Here is a 17,851-nt window from a genome sequence, read left to right as displayed (position 1 = left end):
TTTTGGGTGGCAATGATTCTGCTCGTCGAACACATTCAGTCTTCTCCTTCGTTGGAACAACCCTCTCTTTTTGTTGAAACTGCTGTCAAAGCAACAGTAAATGTATTTCTAGAATGGTTTGATATTTGTGGGATCTGGCAGTATGTTCGTAAGTCTTCAGTTGCATCCGATAGAAATGCAGCTTCCATCTGTCTTGCACATGCTATCCCACTCGCAGCCCGGCACCCGTGCTAGCCCGTTTCCGATGATGCTCGTAAATAAGATGCCAACAAACCCACAGTATTGGTACAGACTGTTCCGGACCAAGTTCTGAGAGGTTAACCACAGGAAGCGGTTTTATTTCTTTTTATAAAAACCTTCCTCCCCCCCTCCTCCCCCCTTCAGCAGCCTGCGTGCTCAGTGTGGCACTTGAGATTCCCGGGATCCTCAAAAGTACTCCAAAATCGCCAGAATAAGGCCGGGCGCGGCGGCTCACGCCTGTCATCCCAGCACTCTGGGAGGCCGAGGTGGGAGGATCGCTCGAGGTCAGAAGTTGGAAACCAGCCTGAGTAAGAGCGAGACCCCCGTCTCTACTATAAATAGAAAGAAATTAATTGGCCAACTAATATATATAGAAAAAATGAGCCGGGCGTGGTGGCGCATGCCTGTAGTCCCAGCTGCTCGGGAGGAGGCTGAGGCAGGAGGATCGCTTGAGCCCAGGAGTTTGAGGTTGCTGTGAGCTAGGCTGACGACACGGCACTCACTCTAGCCCAGGCAACAGAGTGAGTCTCTGTCTCAAAAAAAAAAAAAAAACAATCGCTGGAATAGCCCAATGGAAGGTGATCACGTTTACTTAAACAAAAAATGCGAATAAGTAACTGCTAAAGTGACAGCCATCCGAAGGAAGAGTGGTTCTGATTGTTTTCTCGAAACCAGGGGATTCAGTAGAGCGCACTGAGCTTGTAAAAATGTGTGATCACAGACAGGCACAGATCAATGCATTAATGACCAAGTCTGCTAAATTGTAAGATACAACTTGAGTACTCATAACTGTAGTGTACCTCATCCATGCTCTTGGGCATTTGGATTTATAATATGAGTTCTTGCTTTATTGAGTTTTAAATTATTTTAAATATAATTTTAAATATATAATTTATGTATTTTAAATATGTAATTGGGAACAGGCCGGGTGTGGTGGCTCACGCCTGTAATCCCAGCACTCTGGGAGGCTGAGGCAGGAGGATTGCTCAAGGTCAAGAGTTCGAGACCAGCCTGAGCAACAGCGAGACCCCATCTCTACTACAAAACAGAAACAAATTAATTGCCCAACTAAAAAAAATATATATATAGAAAAAATTAGCCGGGCATGGTGGCTCATGCTTGTAGTCCCTGCCACTCGGGAGGCTGAGGCAGGAGGATCGCTTGAGCCCAGGAGTTTGAGGTTGCTGTGAGCTAGGCTGATGCCACGGCACTCTAGCCCAGGCAACAGAGTGAGACTCTGTCTCAAAAAAATAATAAAATAAAATATATAGAAAAAATTAGCTGGGCGTGGTGGCGCATGCCTGTAGTCCCAGCTACTCGGGAGGCTGAGGCAGGAGGATCGATTGAGCCTAGGAGTCTGAGGTTGCTGTGAGCGAAGCTGACGCCATGGCACTCACTCTAGCCCCGGCAACAGAGTGAGACTCTGTCTCAAAAAAAATAAAATAAAATAATTGGGAACAAAAGTACTAAAAGTGGAATTGGTGCATTGTGATTAATGGTGGACTCAGTTTTTCTCAGTAGGGGCTTATGTAATTAATTGCAGTTTTAATTGTAATAAATATAAATATGTAAGCTTATATATGTAAATATATGAGCATTTTGTATTTATATAATTTATATATAAATATATATAATTGCAATCGATATGTGAAAAACTAAGAGACATTTATTCCTATTACTTCAGATAGGGATCTAAGAGTTTTTTAAACAGTTTGAATTTGTCTCAATGTTTTTTTTTTTTTTTTTAAGACAGAGTCTCACTTTGTTGCCCAGGCTAGAGTGAGTGCCGTGGCGTCAGCCTGGCTCACAGCAACCTCAATCTCTGGGGCTCAGCGATCCTCCTGCCTCAGCCTCCCGAGTAGCTGGGACTACAGGCATGCGCCACCATGCCCGGCTAATTTTTTGTATATATATTTTTAGTTGGTCAATTAATTATTTCTATTTTTGGTAGAGACAGGGTCTCGCTCAGGCTGGTTTCGAACTCCTGACCTTGAGCAATCCGCCCGCCTCGGCCTCCCAAAGTGCTAGGATTACAGGCGTGAGCCACCACGCCCGGCCCTGTCTCAATGTTTTTAAACAGAAAACAAGTTACTACAGTGTTTAAAGATGTCACTTCTTTATGTGATATTTATTGCCTTCATTTTTTCTTATATGTAACATAACAGAGAAACAAAGCATCTAAAGTGTAATATTTTGGAATCTTTTTATTCTTCAGGATGAATTTTAATTCTTCTGATCATTTTTTTGCTAAGGTTATACTTTGGTGTCTTGATTCTGCTTGATTCTTCCCAGCTGCACAATATTTTACCTCGTGGTAAATAATTTGAAACTCTTTCCTAGCTGGATGGTCTATTATCAATTATTCTTGATCGAGAATGACTGTTTTCATAAAATGTTGTGCTATAATTACTCTTCCACCTTCTTTATATTATGAAATATTTAGTCCTGGATGAACGAGTCAACATTGTGCAGTATTGGCAAATCACAATTACATTCGAGAACGTTGTGCGTCAGAATCTGATTTTATCAGCATTTTGAAACTTGTTTTGAGCTCTTGCAGGTGTCAGTTTAGCACGTGACGTGCTGAATCAAGCCAGGGGAAAATAAAATATCGTGCTTTGTATTTTGGTCATGTGAGATAAAAATCACCAACCTTAATGATTTTTTTTTTTTTTATTAATCTCATACTGAAAACCAAAGCTGCAGGCACAGATGTGTATGCATCAATGACCAAGTCTGATAATTTGTGAGATGACCTGAGTACTGGTAACTATAGTGTACCTCGTCCATGCTCTTGGTCCTTGGTATTTATCGCGAGCAGTTTATACTAACTTGGCCATAAAAGGCCAAGTCGATTTTGAAGCTGTCGACTTAGGTTTTTGCACCATATGCCAACTCTCCCAGTGAGTTACAGTTGCAGCTTTCCTCGCTCGGGTGGTCTTTCTCTCTTTTCTGGATAGAAACAGACAAGTGCAAGGGGGAAATAAGAGTTCTGGGAAAGGCCAGGTCTGCTGCTGCTTTCTTCTTCCCCCTGACCGGATCTCTGCATAGCGTTCGTCACTGGAGACCTGGCGCCTTCTAAACGCTATCTCAGCTCCTGCCATGTCACTCCTCTTTCCTGGTACTCCTTCTGCCTCCGTGGGTCCTCTCTTGACCATTTCTCATGGATCCGCCCCTGCCTAGCCTCAGCCATGACGGTATCTCACACTGGCATGTTTCCATTGGTCTTCCATGCCAGTGGTCTTGCATTTGTCGTGTTTTTCTTGGTCTTTCCCATCTATTGCCGTGGCTTCCATTCCTGGTGACTCCCAGTTTCATGTGCGACTAAACCGTTTCTTAGCTTGCAAAAATGTTCCCTTGGGGGCCCTTGCAAAATGGGGCCCTTGCAAAAATGCAAGCTACGTATAGAATAATATATCTGCAGTGCATATCATGAAAAAAAAAATCGAATATTCAGAATCCGTGAAGAACTGCTGCAAATCAGTACGATATAAAACAACGCAATAGTAAAGTGGGCGAAAGACGGGAATGGGCATTTTGCACGAGAGGAAATTTCATGTGACCAAATGTCGCACAAAAATAAATCGGGGAGATGCGGACTAAAAGCATCCTAAGGTCCTAGCACACACACACCGCATTGCTTAATGTTAAAAAGTTCGGAAATGCCGCGTGTCGGGAATGACGGGAAGCAAAAGGAATCATCGTGCTTTGGTAGTGGAAGCGTAAATTGGTTCAATCTTTTGGAAGCAAAGTGGCATTATTTTGAGAGTTTGAAGTCACAAACATCCTGTAACACAGCTGTTCCATTGCTAGCCGTAGGTCGTGGAGAAGTTTATATTCAGGAATTTATGATAGGTACAGGAATCTCCAGCAGTACGTCTGTACTAGACCGAATGAGAAACAACTCCGAGGTCTGTGATTGCAAGGATAAATAAATACTTGTGCATTCCTACAAGAGAATGGAAATAAGGTAAAGCTACGTATATCAGCATGCACGGAACGTGAACAATCATAAGTGAAGAAATACCACAAAGACACACGTTGTGATTCCATCTATAAGAAAGTTCAAAAACAAGCAAAATCATATTATTTTGCTCAGGGGTACAAACGTAAATGATAAAAGGGAGAGATGATTGTGAAAGTTAGAGACTGAGAAAAATCATGGTTTTGAATACGTGAAAAGTGAGAAATTGGTTACTCGAGGGGGAGAAGGTGGAAAGATGGAGTTGTGAGTAGAAAGGAGTGATTAGGTTTTCTAGCCTTAGGGTGTTTTAGTTATTGTTCGATTTCTTGACCTAGGTGATGAGGTACACGGGTTGGCTTTATAATAAATATTAAACTTTATATGTAATTGCTGTGTTGTTTTTTTTGTGAGTGTGCTTGATATATTTCATACTTTAAAAAAGGGTAGGCCGGGCGCTGTGGCTCACGCCTGTAATCCTAGCTCTTGGGAGGCCGAGGCGGGCGGATTGCTCAAGGTCAGGAGTTCAAAACCAGCCTGAGCAAGAGCGAGACCCCGTCTCTACTATAAATAGAAATAAATTAATTGGCCAACTGATATATATATAAAAAATTAGCCGGGCATGGTGGCGCATGCCTGTAGTCCCAGCTACCCGGGAGGCTGAGGCAGAAGGATCACTCGAGCCCAGGAGTTTGAGGTTGCTGTGAGCTAGGCTGACGCCACGGCACTCACTCTAGCCTGGGCAACAAAGCGAGACTCTGTCTCAAAAAAAAAAAAAAAAAAAAAAAGGGTAAGTAACTGTATAATGAGTGTATTATTTTAATATATATACACCTTAATGGTTAATGAAACCTTGTTTATTAAAACACTCCCATAATTATACATTTAAAATTCTAAGATGATTAATGTCACAAATATGTAGCGAAACACTTTATTGTCAGAGTAAGTGAGTGCCAAAGAAAATAATTCTTTTTTTTTTTTTTTGAGACAGAGTCTCACTCTGTTGCCTGGGCTAGAGTGCTGTGGCGTCAGCCTCGCTCACAGCAACCTCCAACTCCTGGGCTCAAGCGATCCTCCTGCCTCAGCCTCCCGAGTAGCTGGGACTACAGGCATGCACCACCATGCCCGGCTCATTTTTTCTCTATATATATTTTTAGTTGGCCAATTAATTTCTTTCTATTTTTAGTAGAGACGGAGTCTCGCTCTTGCTCAGGCTGGTTTAGAACTCCTGACCTCCAGCAATCCTCCCGCCTCAGCCTCCCAGAGCGCTAGGATGACAGGCGTGAGCCACCGCGCCCGGCCTAAAGAAAATGACTCTTGAAGATAAGTTTCTACTTTAACCATTTTTCAGGGTTTTTTTTTTCCTTCTTTGGTTATTTGTCCTTTCTCTTCTAGTGTTAAATCGCCGAATGTGAATCTGTGTGATTTGACACACAAACGACATGGTTAAATCGTAAAACCAGTAGCCTCATTGTTGAGGATCAAGAATATGTTTGGAATCATTCAAGTAGGATTTTGTGAATACCTTTAGCTAATGGTTAAACTCGGCTGGTAACAGTTAACCCATCCGTATAACTTTTTGCCCTATTTTGAAAGTGGAGGGGAGTATAAACCAAAGATGGAGTATTTGCCTTCATAAAACTTACAGCCCTAAGATTTTGTAACAGACCCTAGTTTACCTCTTGAGGAAGTGACTCCTTTTGTAATATTTATTTAAGCGAGGTTTCTCAGGCCACTGCCTGTTAAATAAACCTAGTTAAGTAAGAGTAATGCATGCTAAAGATGTAAGAATTCCTCACCACACACTCTGCGTTAGCTTTCCTACTTTTCCAATATTTCCTTTTACTGAGAAGTTTCGGGTTCTCAGTGTAGCATGCTGTAAGAACGATTATTTACATAACTTTTTTCTTTTTTCCTCTGCTGCAAATAGCTTTGGGGCCATGGGCCCCTTATCCTCTCTGTTCCCAACTTAACGTAATGAAAATACCGCTCTCTTCCTCCTGGAGTTCGTAGGCGACGGTGCACGTCTGTGTGTGTAAGAATGTAGTAACAGTCAGAAGAGAACAGTATTTTATGATTTTAGTGAAATTTGCAAATTTAGTGATATCCGCTCACCCTTCTGAAGAAGGTGATATTGCGTGATTGGCTTGGTGATCAGGTTGGAATTTATCTGTGATATCCTAAGGATTTCCCGGGAGACCGTACGATTAATACTTATGCAATTAAAATGAGCTATTTTTAAACAGTCAGAGGTTGAGTGTTTTTGTGTTTGTTTGTTTGTTTTTTTGAGGCAGAGTCTCACTTTCTTGCCCAGGCTAGAGTGAGTGCTGTGGCGTCAGCCTCGCTCACAGCAGCCTCCAACTCCTGGGCTCAAGCGATCCTCCTGCCTCAGCCTCCTCCCGAGTAGCTGGGACTACAGGCATGCACCACCATGCCCGGCTAATTTTTTCTATATATTTTTAGTTGTCCAATTAATTTCTTTCTATTTATAGTAGAGACGGGGTCTCGCTCTTGCTCAGTCAGGCTGGCCTCAACTCCTGAGCTTGAGCGATCCTCCTGCCCCGGCCTCCCAGAGTGCTGGGATGACAGGCGTGAGCCACCGCGCCCGGCCCTGACATGAGTCTTGATATGGATGTGTATGCTACTCACAGACTTGATTCCAGTTATTTGTAAACAAAGACGCAACAGCTGCATGAAATTAAGGAATCTATTGATAGTAGATCACAACGATCGTGTGTTTATGGGTTCCATGTTGTAAGGGAATTGGGGCTTGGAATAAGGTAGCATGGTTTGGGGCCCCAGAATGCTGTAAACATGCTTGTTATCTTGTATATTATAACAAAGACCTTCTTTTTTTTTTTTTTTTTTTTTTTTTTACAGGGCACTAATAAGTGCCGGGAAAGACCTGCATGACAATTTCTTGAAGGCCCTGGCCACTCGAGAAGAAGACAATCGCAACGGAAAACTGAGCGTGAGTACCCGTCGCACCACCGGCTTGAAACGCAAACACCGAAGGCGCAGTTAGCATTTAAAGGACACCCTTTTTACTGTCTTGCCTGAAAAGTCATTCCTGAGGGGTACAGACATGGCTCGCTGCTATTTAGATCTCACAAGAACATGTGTAGAAATTTTTACATTTTCCCATTTACAGCTGTAGAAGGAGCCAAATGAGAAAAAAAAAAAAAGAAAAAATTGGGATTGTGAACATTTACTGCAGAGAAAATACCTACACTTGGCAGGTGGGTTGGCACCTTCAACTTTGGGCTTCCTCTAAGTGCAACCTTTTGCCTCCTTTCAGCCTCACTCGTCACATGCCCCTTACCCTTCCTGACTTTATGGGACTCCTAGGAGCCAGTCCCCATAGTCTACCTTATAGTTCCATCTTGGGCAGCGTGAGAGAAAACTACATACATAGCGGGAAGACGTGATTTTGAATTCTCTAAGGGGAACGTGCCTTTTTATTTTTATTTATTTATTTATTTATTTTATGTTTTCTGCTTTTTAAAATTCCGTGCTCGATCAAATGTGTAAAGATTGTCAATAGTATTCGGAATAACGGTTTTTGCTTTCATGCATTCTTAATGTGGTATCTGCGCCTGACAGTCTTCCTAAGTCTTAAGAGGTTCCAGATCGTATTTAATCCAGTGGAACGGATACCCGGACCCATGCTGAGACCGTAGTCGGCGACTGGCTTGCAGAAAACAATCGGGAGCAGCGTGATGAAAGATTTAGAGCAAAAGAAAAATGCGAGTTTTAAGGGGATTTGTTCTACTAGTATTTTTTCAACAAAACATTTGGAGTTTTCCTCACTATAAGTCCATTGAAAGTATCCTAGTAGACAAAACTCTCAGTGTGTTTCAGAGAGGGGGGGGAAAATATCATACTTTGGTTAAATAATTGAAGAGAGTTAACCTGTATTATGTTAATAGGAATGACCCAGTAGAGAGAAGGGCATTGTTGGAACATGGGAGAAAGAGATTAATTGCCGCAGATAAGTCGGAACAAGGCAAATCTGCCAAGTACCGTGTTTCCCCGAAAATAAGACCTTCCCATAAATAAGCCCCAGCAGGATGTCTGAGCATGTGCGCAATAGAAGCCCCACCCCGGAAATCAGCCATAGTGGTGGGCGTGGCTATGAAAATCAGTCCTGGTGGTGGGCGTGGCTATGAAAATCAGTCCTGGTGGTGGGCGTGGCTATGAAAATCAGTCCTGGTGATGGGCGTGGCTATGAAAATCAGCCCCAGTGATGGGCTTGGCTATGAAAATGAGCCCTAGTGATGGGCGTGGCTATGAAAATCAGCCCTAGTGATGGGCATAGGCATGAAAATCAGCCCCAGTGATGAGCGTGGCTATGAAAATCAGCCCTAGTGGTGGGCGTGGCTGCGCAGCGCATCTGCACAACCCATGCGTGTCGACGTGGAGCGGGAAAGAACACGAGCAGCCCTTCTCATCCACCCCGTGAGAGCTCTAGTGCTCCACAGGAGAGATCGGGGCCGGTGGCTCTAAAGGAAACAGAGTCGCAAGACATTCAGGATGGGATTCGGGGTCTGGAGAGTGAGGATGATGTTCCAGAAGAAGACGACTTCACTGTATTTGAATCAATGCAGATGGTTGTACCGTACTTAAAACAAGTAACACATCCCCTGAAAATAAGCCCCAGGGTGTCTTCTTGAAGAAAGATAAATATAAGAAAGACCCTGTCTTATTTGCGGGGAAACACGGTAAGTTGGTGGATTTGGGTTTGGGAAGATGAGATAGCTCCACTCTGAGCGTATTATTTTCTCTGCATTGTTGCTCCAGTGATCTTTATTACATCACTGTGATTTTTTCCTTAGAAAAGGTCCTATATTTGCCTTTTATGAGTATGCTACATAGATAACATTTAATGGTAGTTTGGTGGTCAATGATTTGGAAACTGGAATCTCATGAGACTCGCAGCTTACCGACTCTTAAAAAATATGTAGTCGTTTATTTGGGCCTTTGAATTTGCGATGTGATTACTGCAGTGGGTAGGATATACGCCGTTGTATCAAGGCTTACTTTTCAAAATCTGAAAACCAGACCCTGAATGAATGGTGTCATAGAAAACTATTTATGATAGAATACAACATCACTGTAGATAGATCTAATTCTTCGTGTCGTAAGCTTGCTTTAAAAGCCATTTGCCAAACGGACAGGCATTTTCAAGTAGTTCTATAAAATATACACTATTCGTGAGGTTTCTGTCTGTTTTAATTCACTGTCAGCAAAAACGACATGTGAGTTTTATGGGGTCCACAGCTACACGTGGCTAAACGGTCTGAACTCTCTGAGGGGAACAGCTACTCCCTAAGCACTAGGTTTTTCCACATAACGTGTGGGCAGGAAATAAAAGGAGAACTTCATCTGCTCCTGTTTTCTTTTCGCCTTGTTGAGAGGATGTACCGGGAAATTATCAGATGGTCTTAGAACTGAACATGGTTGACCCACCCGGCCACTTATAACTGGAGGTCTTAATTCCATTTGCAATTCTCTAAGGTGATTATCTTTAAATGTCACTAGGAAATTAGAAGATTAGATTTGCTTTCCCATAGTCCCTATGGTTTTTGTTTGTTTGTTTGTTCATTTGTTTGTTTACATCTTTGCCAATTTATTTATTTATTTTTTCAGCATATGATGGGGGGTACAAATGTCAAGGTTACGTATATCGCCCTTGCTCCCCCTCCCCCCTCGAGTCAGAGCCTCAAGCGTGCCCATCCCCCAGACGGTGCACGTCTCACTCGTCGTGTCTGTCTACACCCGTCCCCTCCTCCCCTCCCACCTGCCCGACACCCGACAGATGTCACTCCTGTGTGTCCACTTAGGTGCTGATCCGTCAACACCAGTTTGCTGGTGAGCGCACGTGGTGCTTGTGTTTCCATTCTTGGGACACTTCCCTTAGTAGGATGGGCTCCAGCTCCAGCCAGGAACACACAAGAGGTGCCGGATCACCGCTGTTTCTTAGAGCTGAGTAGTGCTCCGTGGTGTGCACAGACCACGTTTTATTAATACACTCGTGCATGGATGGGCACCTGGGTTGTTTCCACAGCTTTGCAATTGTGAATTGGATATCCGGGAGAAACTCTTAATCATGTATACAAGGAGACAATTACCAGTGTGTTCATTGCATTAATAGTATTGCTTATTTAGCTGAATAACCTAAATGTTCATAAAACATAAGAACAAGTTGCTGTCCATTCATACAATGGGATATTATGCAGTAAATAAAATGGTAACCAAGAGGTATACCTAGGATATATATATATATGTGTATATATATATATATATATATATATATACACACACATATCTCCCATGTTTATATCAACATGGGACCGTCTCAAAAACATGTTAAGTTAAAAGAACAAAGCATGTTTCAAAGCGACACCTGCAGGACGACTTCATCCCTGACAAGCTCCGTTTCTCAGTTTCCTTATCCATCAACTGGGTTCACAGCTGCGTCAAGCTGGCAGAACGAATTCGTTGGGGATTGAATGAGCGAATGCGTGTAAAGTGCTTAAAACGGTATTTGGAACACGATAAATGTTCCGCAACTATCGTTGCGAAGATACACGGCGTCTAAAGCATGCAAAACGACAGTCTCATGGCTACGCTCATGTTGGAGCCACACAAAAGCCGCATAGCACACCTTCCAGGGTGATGGCAGGCACTCAGTTTAGGGTGGTGTTTGCACCGTGCAAGGTGGGGAGAGATCAGAGAGAGCAGGAGCCAGAGCAGGATTGAAGAATAGGCTTTTATGTGATGCTGCATTTCGTTAAAATTTGACGATGCCAATATGGGAGAATGTTAAAACTTGAGAGAACTGCTGAGTTAGATGTTTAGCTTCATGAATACGAGCTACGTCAGTTATCAAAATAAATATTTTTTTATATTAATCTCCTTCTTTTTTAATATATATATATATATATATATATATATAGAATTTTTCTTTACTGTTGTATAATTTTGAAAATAGTTACCTAGTTTTTAGAATTGGGAAGCAATTTGGCAATGAGGTTCTAGTAGCCCGAGGTAGAGAATGATACCTATGACTGGTTTAAGAATATTACATTCCTTATTTTCTTTATCTTTCCTCATTCCTTTTTGTTTTTGTTTTTCTTTTTTTTTTTTCCGGCGTATTGTGGGGGTACAAATGTTAAGGTTACGTATATTAGTCTCCTTCTAAATTTAACTTCGTGTTTGGAATATTTCATAGTCCTAACCTGAGGCAAGTAACGCAGATTATAGTACTTAAAAGAAACTTTTATCCTAGCAATCTGGGAGGTCGAGGCGGGAGGATTGCTCAAGGTCAGGAGTTCAAGACCAGCCTGAGCAAGAGCGAGACCCCCGTCTCTACTAAAAATAGAAAGAAATTAATTGGCCAACTAATATATATATAGAAAAAATTAGCCGGGCGTGGTGGCGCATGCCTGTAGTCCCAGCTACTCGGGAGGAGGCTGAGGCAGGAGGATCACTTGAGCCCAGGAGTCTGAGGTTGCTGTGAGCGAGGCTGATGCCACGGCACTCACTCTAGCCCGGGCGACAGAGTGACACTCTGTCTCAAAAAAAAAAAAAATCGTAAGAAAGATTCTAATGAAAATCAGTTGTCAGGAAAGACGTGGAGTGTTCTATAAGAAACAACAGAGCTGACCTTCAGAGCAGTAAAAGGGATATAACAGAGATCGTCCTTTAAAATTTATGGAAATTGTTGCTCAATCTAATTTGCAAAACATGCCGGTGAATTTGGCAGGAGAAACTGGAGCCGTAACACATAACAGTGTTATAATTTAATGTTTATGCTATTAGGAGAAAATTATGTTGCATCGTGTTCAAGAGATTTTTTTTTTTTTTCCCCTTCTGATGTCTTTCAACTGGAAAGCCGAATATCATTTAATCCTCCAAGAGGCTGGTGTGTCTACTTTGAGCGCAGCTTGAGTCCCCAACGGAAATTTAGCAATCACGTTGATCTCTCTGTAAGTCGAGGACGTGGTGAATTAATCAAGTGCTCTGGACAATCTGGCTTTTGAAGCGGTGTTCCGTTTATTTAGATGCAATGGCTGGGAAAGGGCTCACAGAGTGGAGCCCTCCTGTTCCTTTTCTTTCCCTCTCCCGAGTCCGGGGGACAGATGTGTTTCACAGCTGGGTCTTCGCGGAGCTGCGATCCTTTAGATGAGAAAAGCAATACATGTGTTGGCAGGTGCTCTCCTCTGGACCCATTCGGGTTGTCCCACCATCGTTGGTGTCTGTATTTTCCCATCCTGGCTAGAGTGGTTAAGGGGACGGGCTAGGTCTGAACCCATGTCTCTCTCTCTCTCTCTTTTTTTTCCCCCAGAGATAAAATGTCTTATTTATTTTTTTCAGCATATTATGGGGGCACACATTTTAAGGTCACGTACATTGCCCTTGCCCCCTCTCTCCCTCCACAAGTCAGAGCTTCAAGCATGCCCATCCCCCAGACGGTGCACGTCTCACTCGTCGTGTCTGTCTACACCCGTCCCCTCCTCCCCTCCCACCTGCCCGACACCCGATAGACGTCACTCCTGTGTGTCCACTTAGGTGCTGATCCGTCAACACCAGTTTGCTGGTGAGCGCACGTGGTGCTTGTGTTTCCATTCTCGGGACGCTTCCCTTAGTAGGATGGGCTCCAGCTCCAGCCAGGAAAACACGAGAGGTGCTGGGTCACCGTGTTTCTCAGAGCTGAGTAGTGCTCCATGGTGTACACAGACCACGTTTTATTAATCCACTCGTGCATGGATGGGCACTTGGGCTGTTTCCACAGCTTTGCAATTGTGAACAGTGCTGCTATAAACATCCGAGTGCAGGTGTCTTTTCTGTAGAGTGTCATTTGATCTTTTGGGTAGATGCCCAGTCATGGGATTGCTGGATCAAATGGTAGATCCACTTGTATCACTTTAAGGTATCTCCACATTGCTTTCCACAGAGGTTGTACCAGTTTGCAGTCCCACCAGCAGTGTGGGAGTGTTCCTCTCTCTCTGCATCCATGCCAGCATCTATTGTTTTGGGACTTTTTGATAAAGGCCATTCTCACTGGAGATAAGTGATATCTCATTGTGTGAACCAGTGTCTTTATTGCAGCCAAGATAGCAAGAGTACCTGCTTGCGTTGGCATGCTGGCTTTTTACACATTTATACTCTGATTTGGTTCTTGAGGTATGGGGAAAAAGTCTCGGAAAGACCAGTTTATCCATCATTCCTTTTTTTTAGAAGTCTCTAGTCTTCTTCATATTTGGCCAATTTAGGGCCTTTGCATTATAATTAAGGTGGTTGTATCTTATTAAATATTTGCTTTGTGTTGGCACTTATAATTTGTCAAATTTAGTGGTATAAAGTTATTCTTAGTATTCCCTTATCATTTTAAAGCCTGGTGTGATCTGTAGTGATAGCCTCATTCTGGTGCCTAGCTATTGGTGATTTGTGTTTTCTCCTTTTTTCTGGGCAGTCTGGCCATGTTTATCTGATCTAGATTTATTATCAATTTCACTGATCTCCAAGAACCAGCTAATAGCTTCATTGATTTTGGCTATTGATTGTGTTTTGTCTATCTCGTTGATGCCCGATCTTTATTATTTCTTTTCTTCTGCCTGTTTGGGGTTTAATTTTGCTCTTCTTTTTTTCTAATCTCTCAGAGGAAAGCCTAAGTCATCGATTTGATACCTTTCTTCTTTTCTAATAAAGGTGTTTCCGTTATCCATTTCAGGTGTTACCCATTTGCCCCTAAGCACTGCCTTTGGTCCATTCTGTATTTTGGAGGATCACGTTTTCGTTTTCAGGGTAGTTGAAATCACTTTCTAACTTCCTTTGCGTTTCTTTTTAGCCCATGAATTAACTTAAAGTTGTCGCTCAATGAATGTCCAAGCGTTTGGGTGTTTTCCAGCTTCTAAGACTTCCCCAGCGTCTCTAAGTTTGTCCACTCTGTTGACCTTTTGCACTCGAATGTCTAGTGCAATTACTCTTTGAACGTGTCAATAATTTGAAATATATATAACAAGAAAATCCAAATAAATAAGTCTGTATAAAAAGAGACTCCAGTTTTTTATTCTACCGCCGCCACGCATTGTAAAATCTAGGGTATTTAAAAAATTAAATCCCTAGTACAATAAAGGAATGGAGAAAAAAAAAAAGTGAGTGAGTGCAAAGGGCTAATTTTAATTTTCCGTTCCTCTTCTTCCTTTGCTGCCATGATCTTATCATTTACACTTGCCAGGGCTAGGCTGGGCGGGCGTGTCCTTGTTTCTTTTCTTTTCACCTTCCCCAGAGCATACATTGTGTTAGAAATATGAGCAATCTCACCGTATGTGTCATTGTCATTTTTTAAGAATCACTTGCCTGTTTGAAACTCTTTCAGCTTAGCATTATGTTCTTATGTGATCTCTGAGGATACCTGGAGTCTTTCTTTTGTCTTGTTTGCTTGTTTGTAAATCTTCTTTTGTTGCCAGAATTATTTCTGTATCTTCCAGGGTACTTTTTTTTTTTTTTTGTATGTATTTGCGTTTATCCTGCTGCAAGACTTTTCTCAAATATCTAGTGATCGTTGCTTCTTCATTCATATTTAAAAAAGAAAAAAGACAACACTCCCTGAACCTAGTAAGGGCCAACTAGTTAGTTGTCGCTGATTTTATTGATTGATTACATTGGTTTATGCCACAGGTCAACTCACAGTATAAACTTAATTAAGCGCTAGGGTAAATCAGAATGTGAAGTCTTAAAATATGTATCTTTAGTAAGCCATGCCCTTCATTCCTTTTTTTTTTTTTTTTTTTTTTTTTGAGACAGAGTCTCACTTTGTTGCCCAGGCTAGAGTGAGTGCCATGGCGTCAGCCTAGCTCACAGCAACCTCCAACTCCTGGGCTCAAGCGATCCTCCTGCCTCAGCCTCCCGAGTAGCTGGGACTACAGGCATGCACCACCATGCCTGGCTAATTTTTTCTATATATATTAGTTGGCCAATTAATTTCTTTCTATTTTTAGTAGAGACGGGGTCTCGCTCTTGCTCAGGCTGGTCTCGAACTCCTGACCTCGAGCGATCCTCCCGCCTCGGCCTCCCAGAGTGCCGGGATGACAGGCGTGAGCCACCGCACCGGGCCCATTTCCTCAGGTTTTCTGGTAACGAAATCGTGACAGGAGCCATCTCTCTTTGAAAACTCACTTCGTTTGATCTTAATCACCTGATGCTGGGCACTTGGCCTCATTCTTGTCCGGGTGAATCACTCCCGGCGTAGATTCGTGTCGGCTCCGTGACGCAGAACACCCAAACGGTGGCACGATGCACGCTCCGATGTCACACTTCCGCGTTTGGCCACCTCCAGCCGAATGACAGTCAACCTCTCGAGCACAGTCGCTTTTGTTCAGCCAAACTCAGGAAGAAAGTCCTTAAGATTGCATTCAGGCCGGGCGCGGTGGCTCACGCCTGTCATCCCAGCACTCTGGGTGGCTGAGGCGGGAGGATCGCTCGAGGTCAGGAGTTCGAGACCAGCCTGAGCAAGAGCGAGACCCCTGTCTCTACTAGAAAAATAGAAAGAAATTAATTGGCCAACTAAAAATATATAGAAAAAATGAGCCGGGCGTGGTGGCGCATGCCTGTAGTCCCAGCTACTCGGGAGGAGGCTGAGGCAGGAGGATCGCTTGAGCCCAGGAGTTGGAGGTTGCTGTGAGCGAGGCTGACGCCACGACACTCACTCTAGCCCGGGCAACAGAGCGAGACTCTGTCTCAAAAAATAAAAACTAAAAAAATAAAAATCCGTATTAACAAGGAGTCCAAATTCAAAGCTCTCTTAGCTGCACCTCCTGGTGGGGCTGTTTTCAATTTCATGGAAGATGAGGTCCTGCCTCTCCGGATCTTGCGGGCCGCCACTGTCACGCTCCCAGGAAATCTCTAAGCTCTGAAGCTTTTGTTTAGGTGGCAAGGGATCGTTTATTCTTGGAACAGCTACAGCAGAGCGCTTTTTATAAGGCACGGGACCAAACCGTGTGTGATAGGGACTCTAGCATGGAGGCAGTGGACGCTGTCCATTACCATTAGGAAACTTGGATGTTATACGCTTGACATCGGGATAGGAGACAGAGAAAAAAAAAAAAAAAAAAAAAAAGCTAAAGTTTACCAGATCTCAAAGGGAAAAATTAGTCATCCATGAATCAATGAACAGGGAAAAATATTTTTAAAAGGCAGGGTCTCCCCAAACCTCGGAGGTCCGTTCAACGTATAAGATCCGCACTTAGACGCCTAGCAGATTACCAAGATCCAAAGCGGCCTTGGCCCACTTGTGTGAGGGCAGTAATTTCGGAAGACCGAGCTGTGCTGAAACAGCTCCTGTGGCGTATTAAGGCCCAAATGTGCTTGCCTTCCACGACAGGCGTGCGGAACTTTCTCCCCACCTGTTTATTTTCCCTTAAACAAACACGTTATCCGATCGGACTAATGCAAAGAAAACGTTCCCTTCCGCCACACGAATGAACTCCCCTCTTAGCCTTTTGCAAAGTCCCGAAGCTCTGATGTGGTTCAGGATCTCGTGTTACGTCCGTGCCAGTGTTTTGGAATCGACCCCAGTAGTGTGTAGTACCTTGAATTATTTTCAAGCATTTAAGCAGCTTCCGTTTAAAGTCCGTTCTCTCCTCGTATACATTAATTTTCCAAATGCAAACGTATTGCAATATAGATTGGAATCCTTGTGTTGTTGTTTGAGGTTTTAAACAGCAACAACAACAACAAAAAAAAACGAGCTTTGTCTCTTTTTTTTCTATTTTTTTAATTTTTTTTTTTTTTTTTTTTTTGAGACAGACTCTCACTTTGTTGCCCGGGCTAGAGTGAGTGCCGTGGCGTCAGCCTAGCTCACAGCAACCTCAAACTCCTGGGCTCGAGTGATCCTTCTGCCTCAGCCTCCCGGGTAGCTGGGACTACAGGCATGCGCCACCACGCCCGGCTCATTTTTATATATATATATCAGTTGGCCAATTAATTTCTTTCTATTTATAGTAGAGACGGGGTCTCGCTCAGGCTGGTTTTGAACTCCTGACCTTGAGCAATCCGCCCGCCTCGGCCTCCCAAGAGCTAGGATTACAGGCGTGAGCCACAGCGCCCGGCCTATTTTTTTAATTTTTGAGACAGGGTGTCACTCTGTTGCCCGGGCTAGAGTGAGTGCCGTGGCGTCAGCCTCACTCACAGCAACCTCCAACTCCTGGGCTCAAGCGATCCTCCTGCCTCAGCCTCCCCAGTAGCTGGGACTACAGGCATGCGCCACCACGCCCGGCTCATTTTTTCTATATATATTAGTTGGTCAATTAATTTCTTTCTATTTTTAGTAGAGACAGGGGGTCTCGCTCTTGCTCAGGCTGGTCTCGAACTCCTGACCTTGAGCGATCCTCCCGCCTCGGCCTCCCAGAGTGCTGGGATGACAGGCGTGAGCCACTGCGCCCGGCCCCAAGCTTTATCTTAAAGTCTTTCACAGCTGCAAAAAGTGGCAAAATTATCTCAACAAAAAAAAAAAAAAAAAGAAGAAGAAGAAAAGAAAAAATTATTTATTAAAGGAGAAACATGTGCACGTGCAACTGAGCTTCACACCTTTTCACGGATCCAACGTTCACTCTGGGAGGCCGAGGTGGGAGGATCGCTCGAGGT

General features: G+C 43.4%; 1 protein-coding gene across 1 annotated transcript in view; it reads left to right on the top strand.

Annotated features, from left to right (window-relative positions):
* The window catches only part of CFAP299 (cilia and flagella associated protein 299), a 164,915-nt gene that overhangs the window by 27,225 nt on the left and 119,839 nt on the right, over positions 1 to 17,851 (top strand). The window contains exon 3 of the mRNA XM_075998675.1: positions 7,082 to 7,172. Coding sequence (XP_075854790.1) covers positions 7,082 to 7,172 — 91 coding nt within the window. The remainder of the gene's footprint in view (positions 1 to 7,081; positions 7,173 to 17,851) is intronic.

Source organism: Microcebus murinus, chromosome 29, assembly GCF_040939455.1.
Source record: "Microcebus murinus isolate Inina chromosome 29, M.murinus_Inina_mat1.0, whole genome shotgun sequence".
NCBI lineage: Eukaryota > Metazoa > Chordata > Mammalia > Primates > Cheirogaleidae > Microcebus > Microcebus murinus.
The sequence above is the reverse complement of the archived record's forward strand: the minus strand, read 5'-3'. Positions and strand labels throughout refer to the sequence as shown.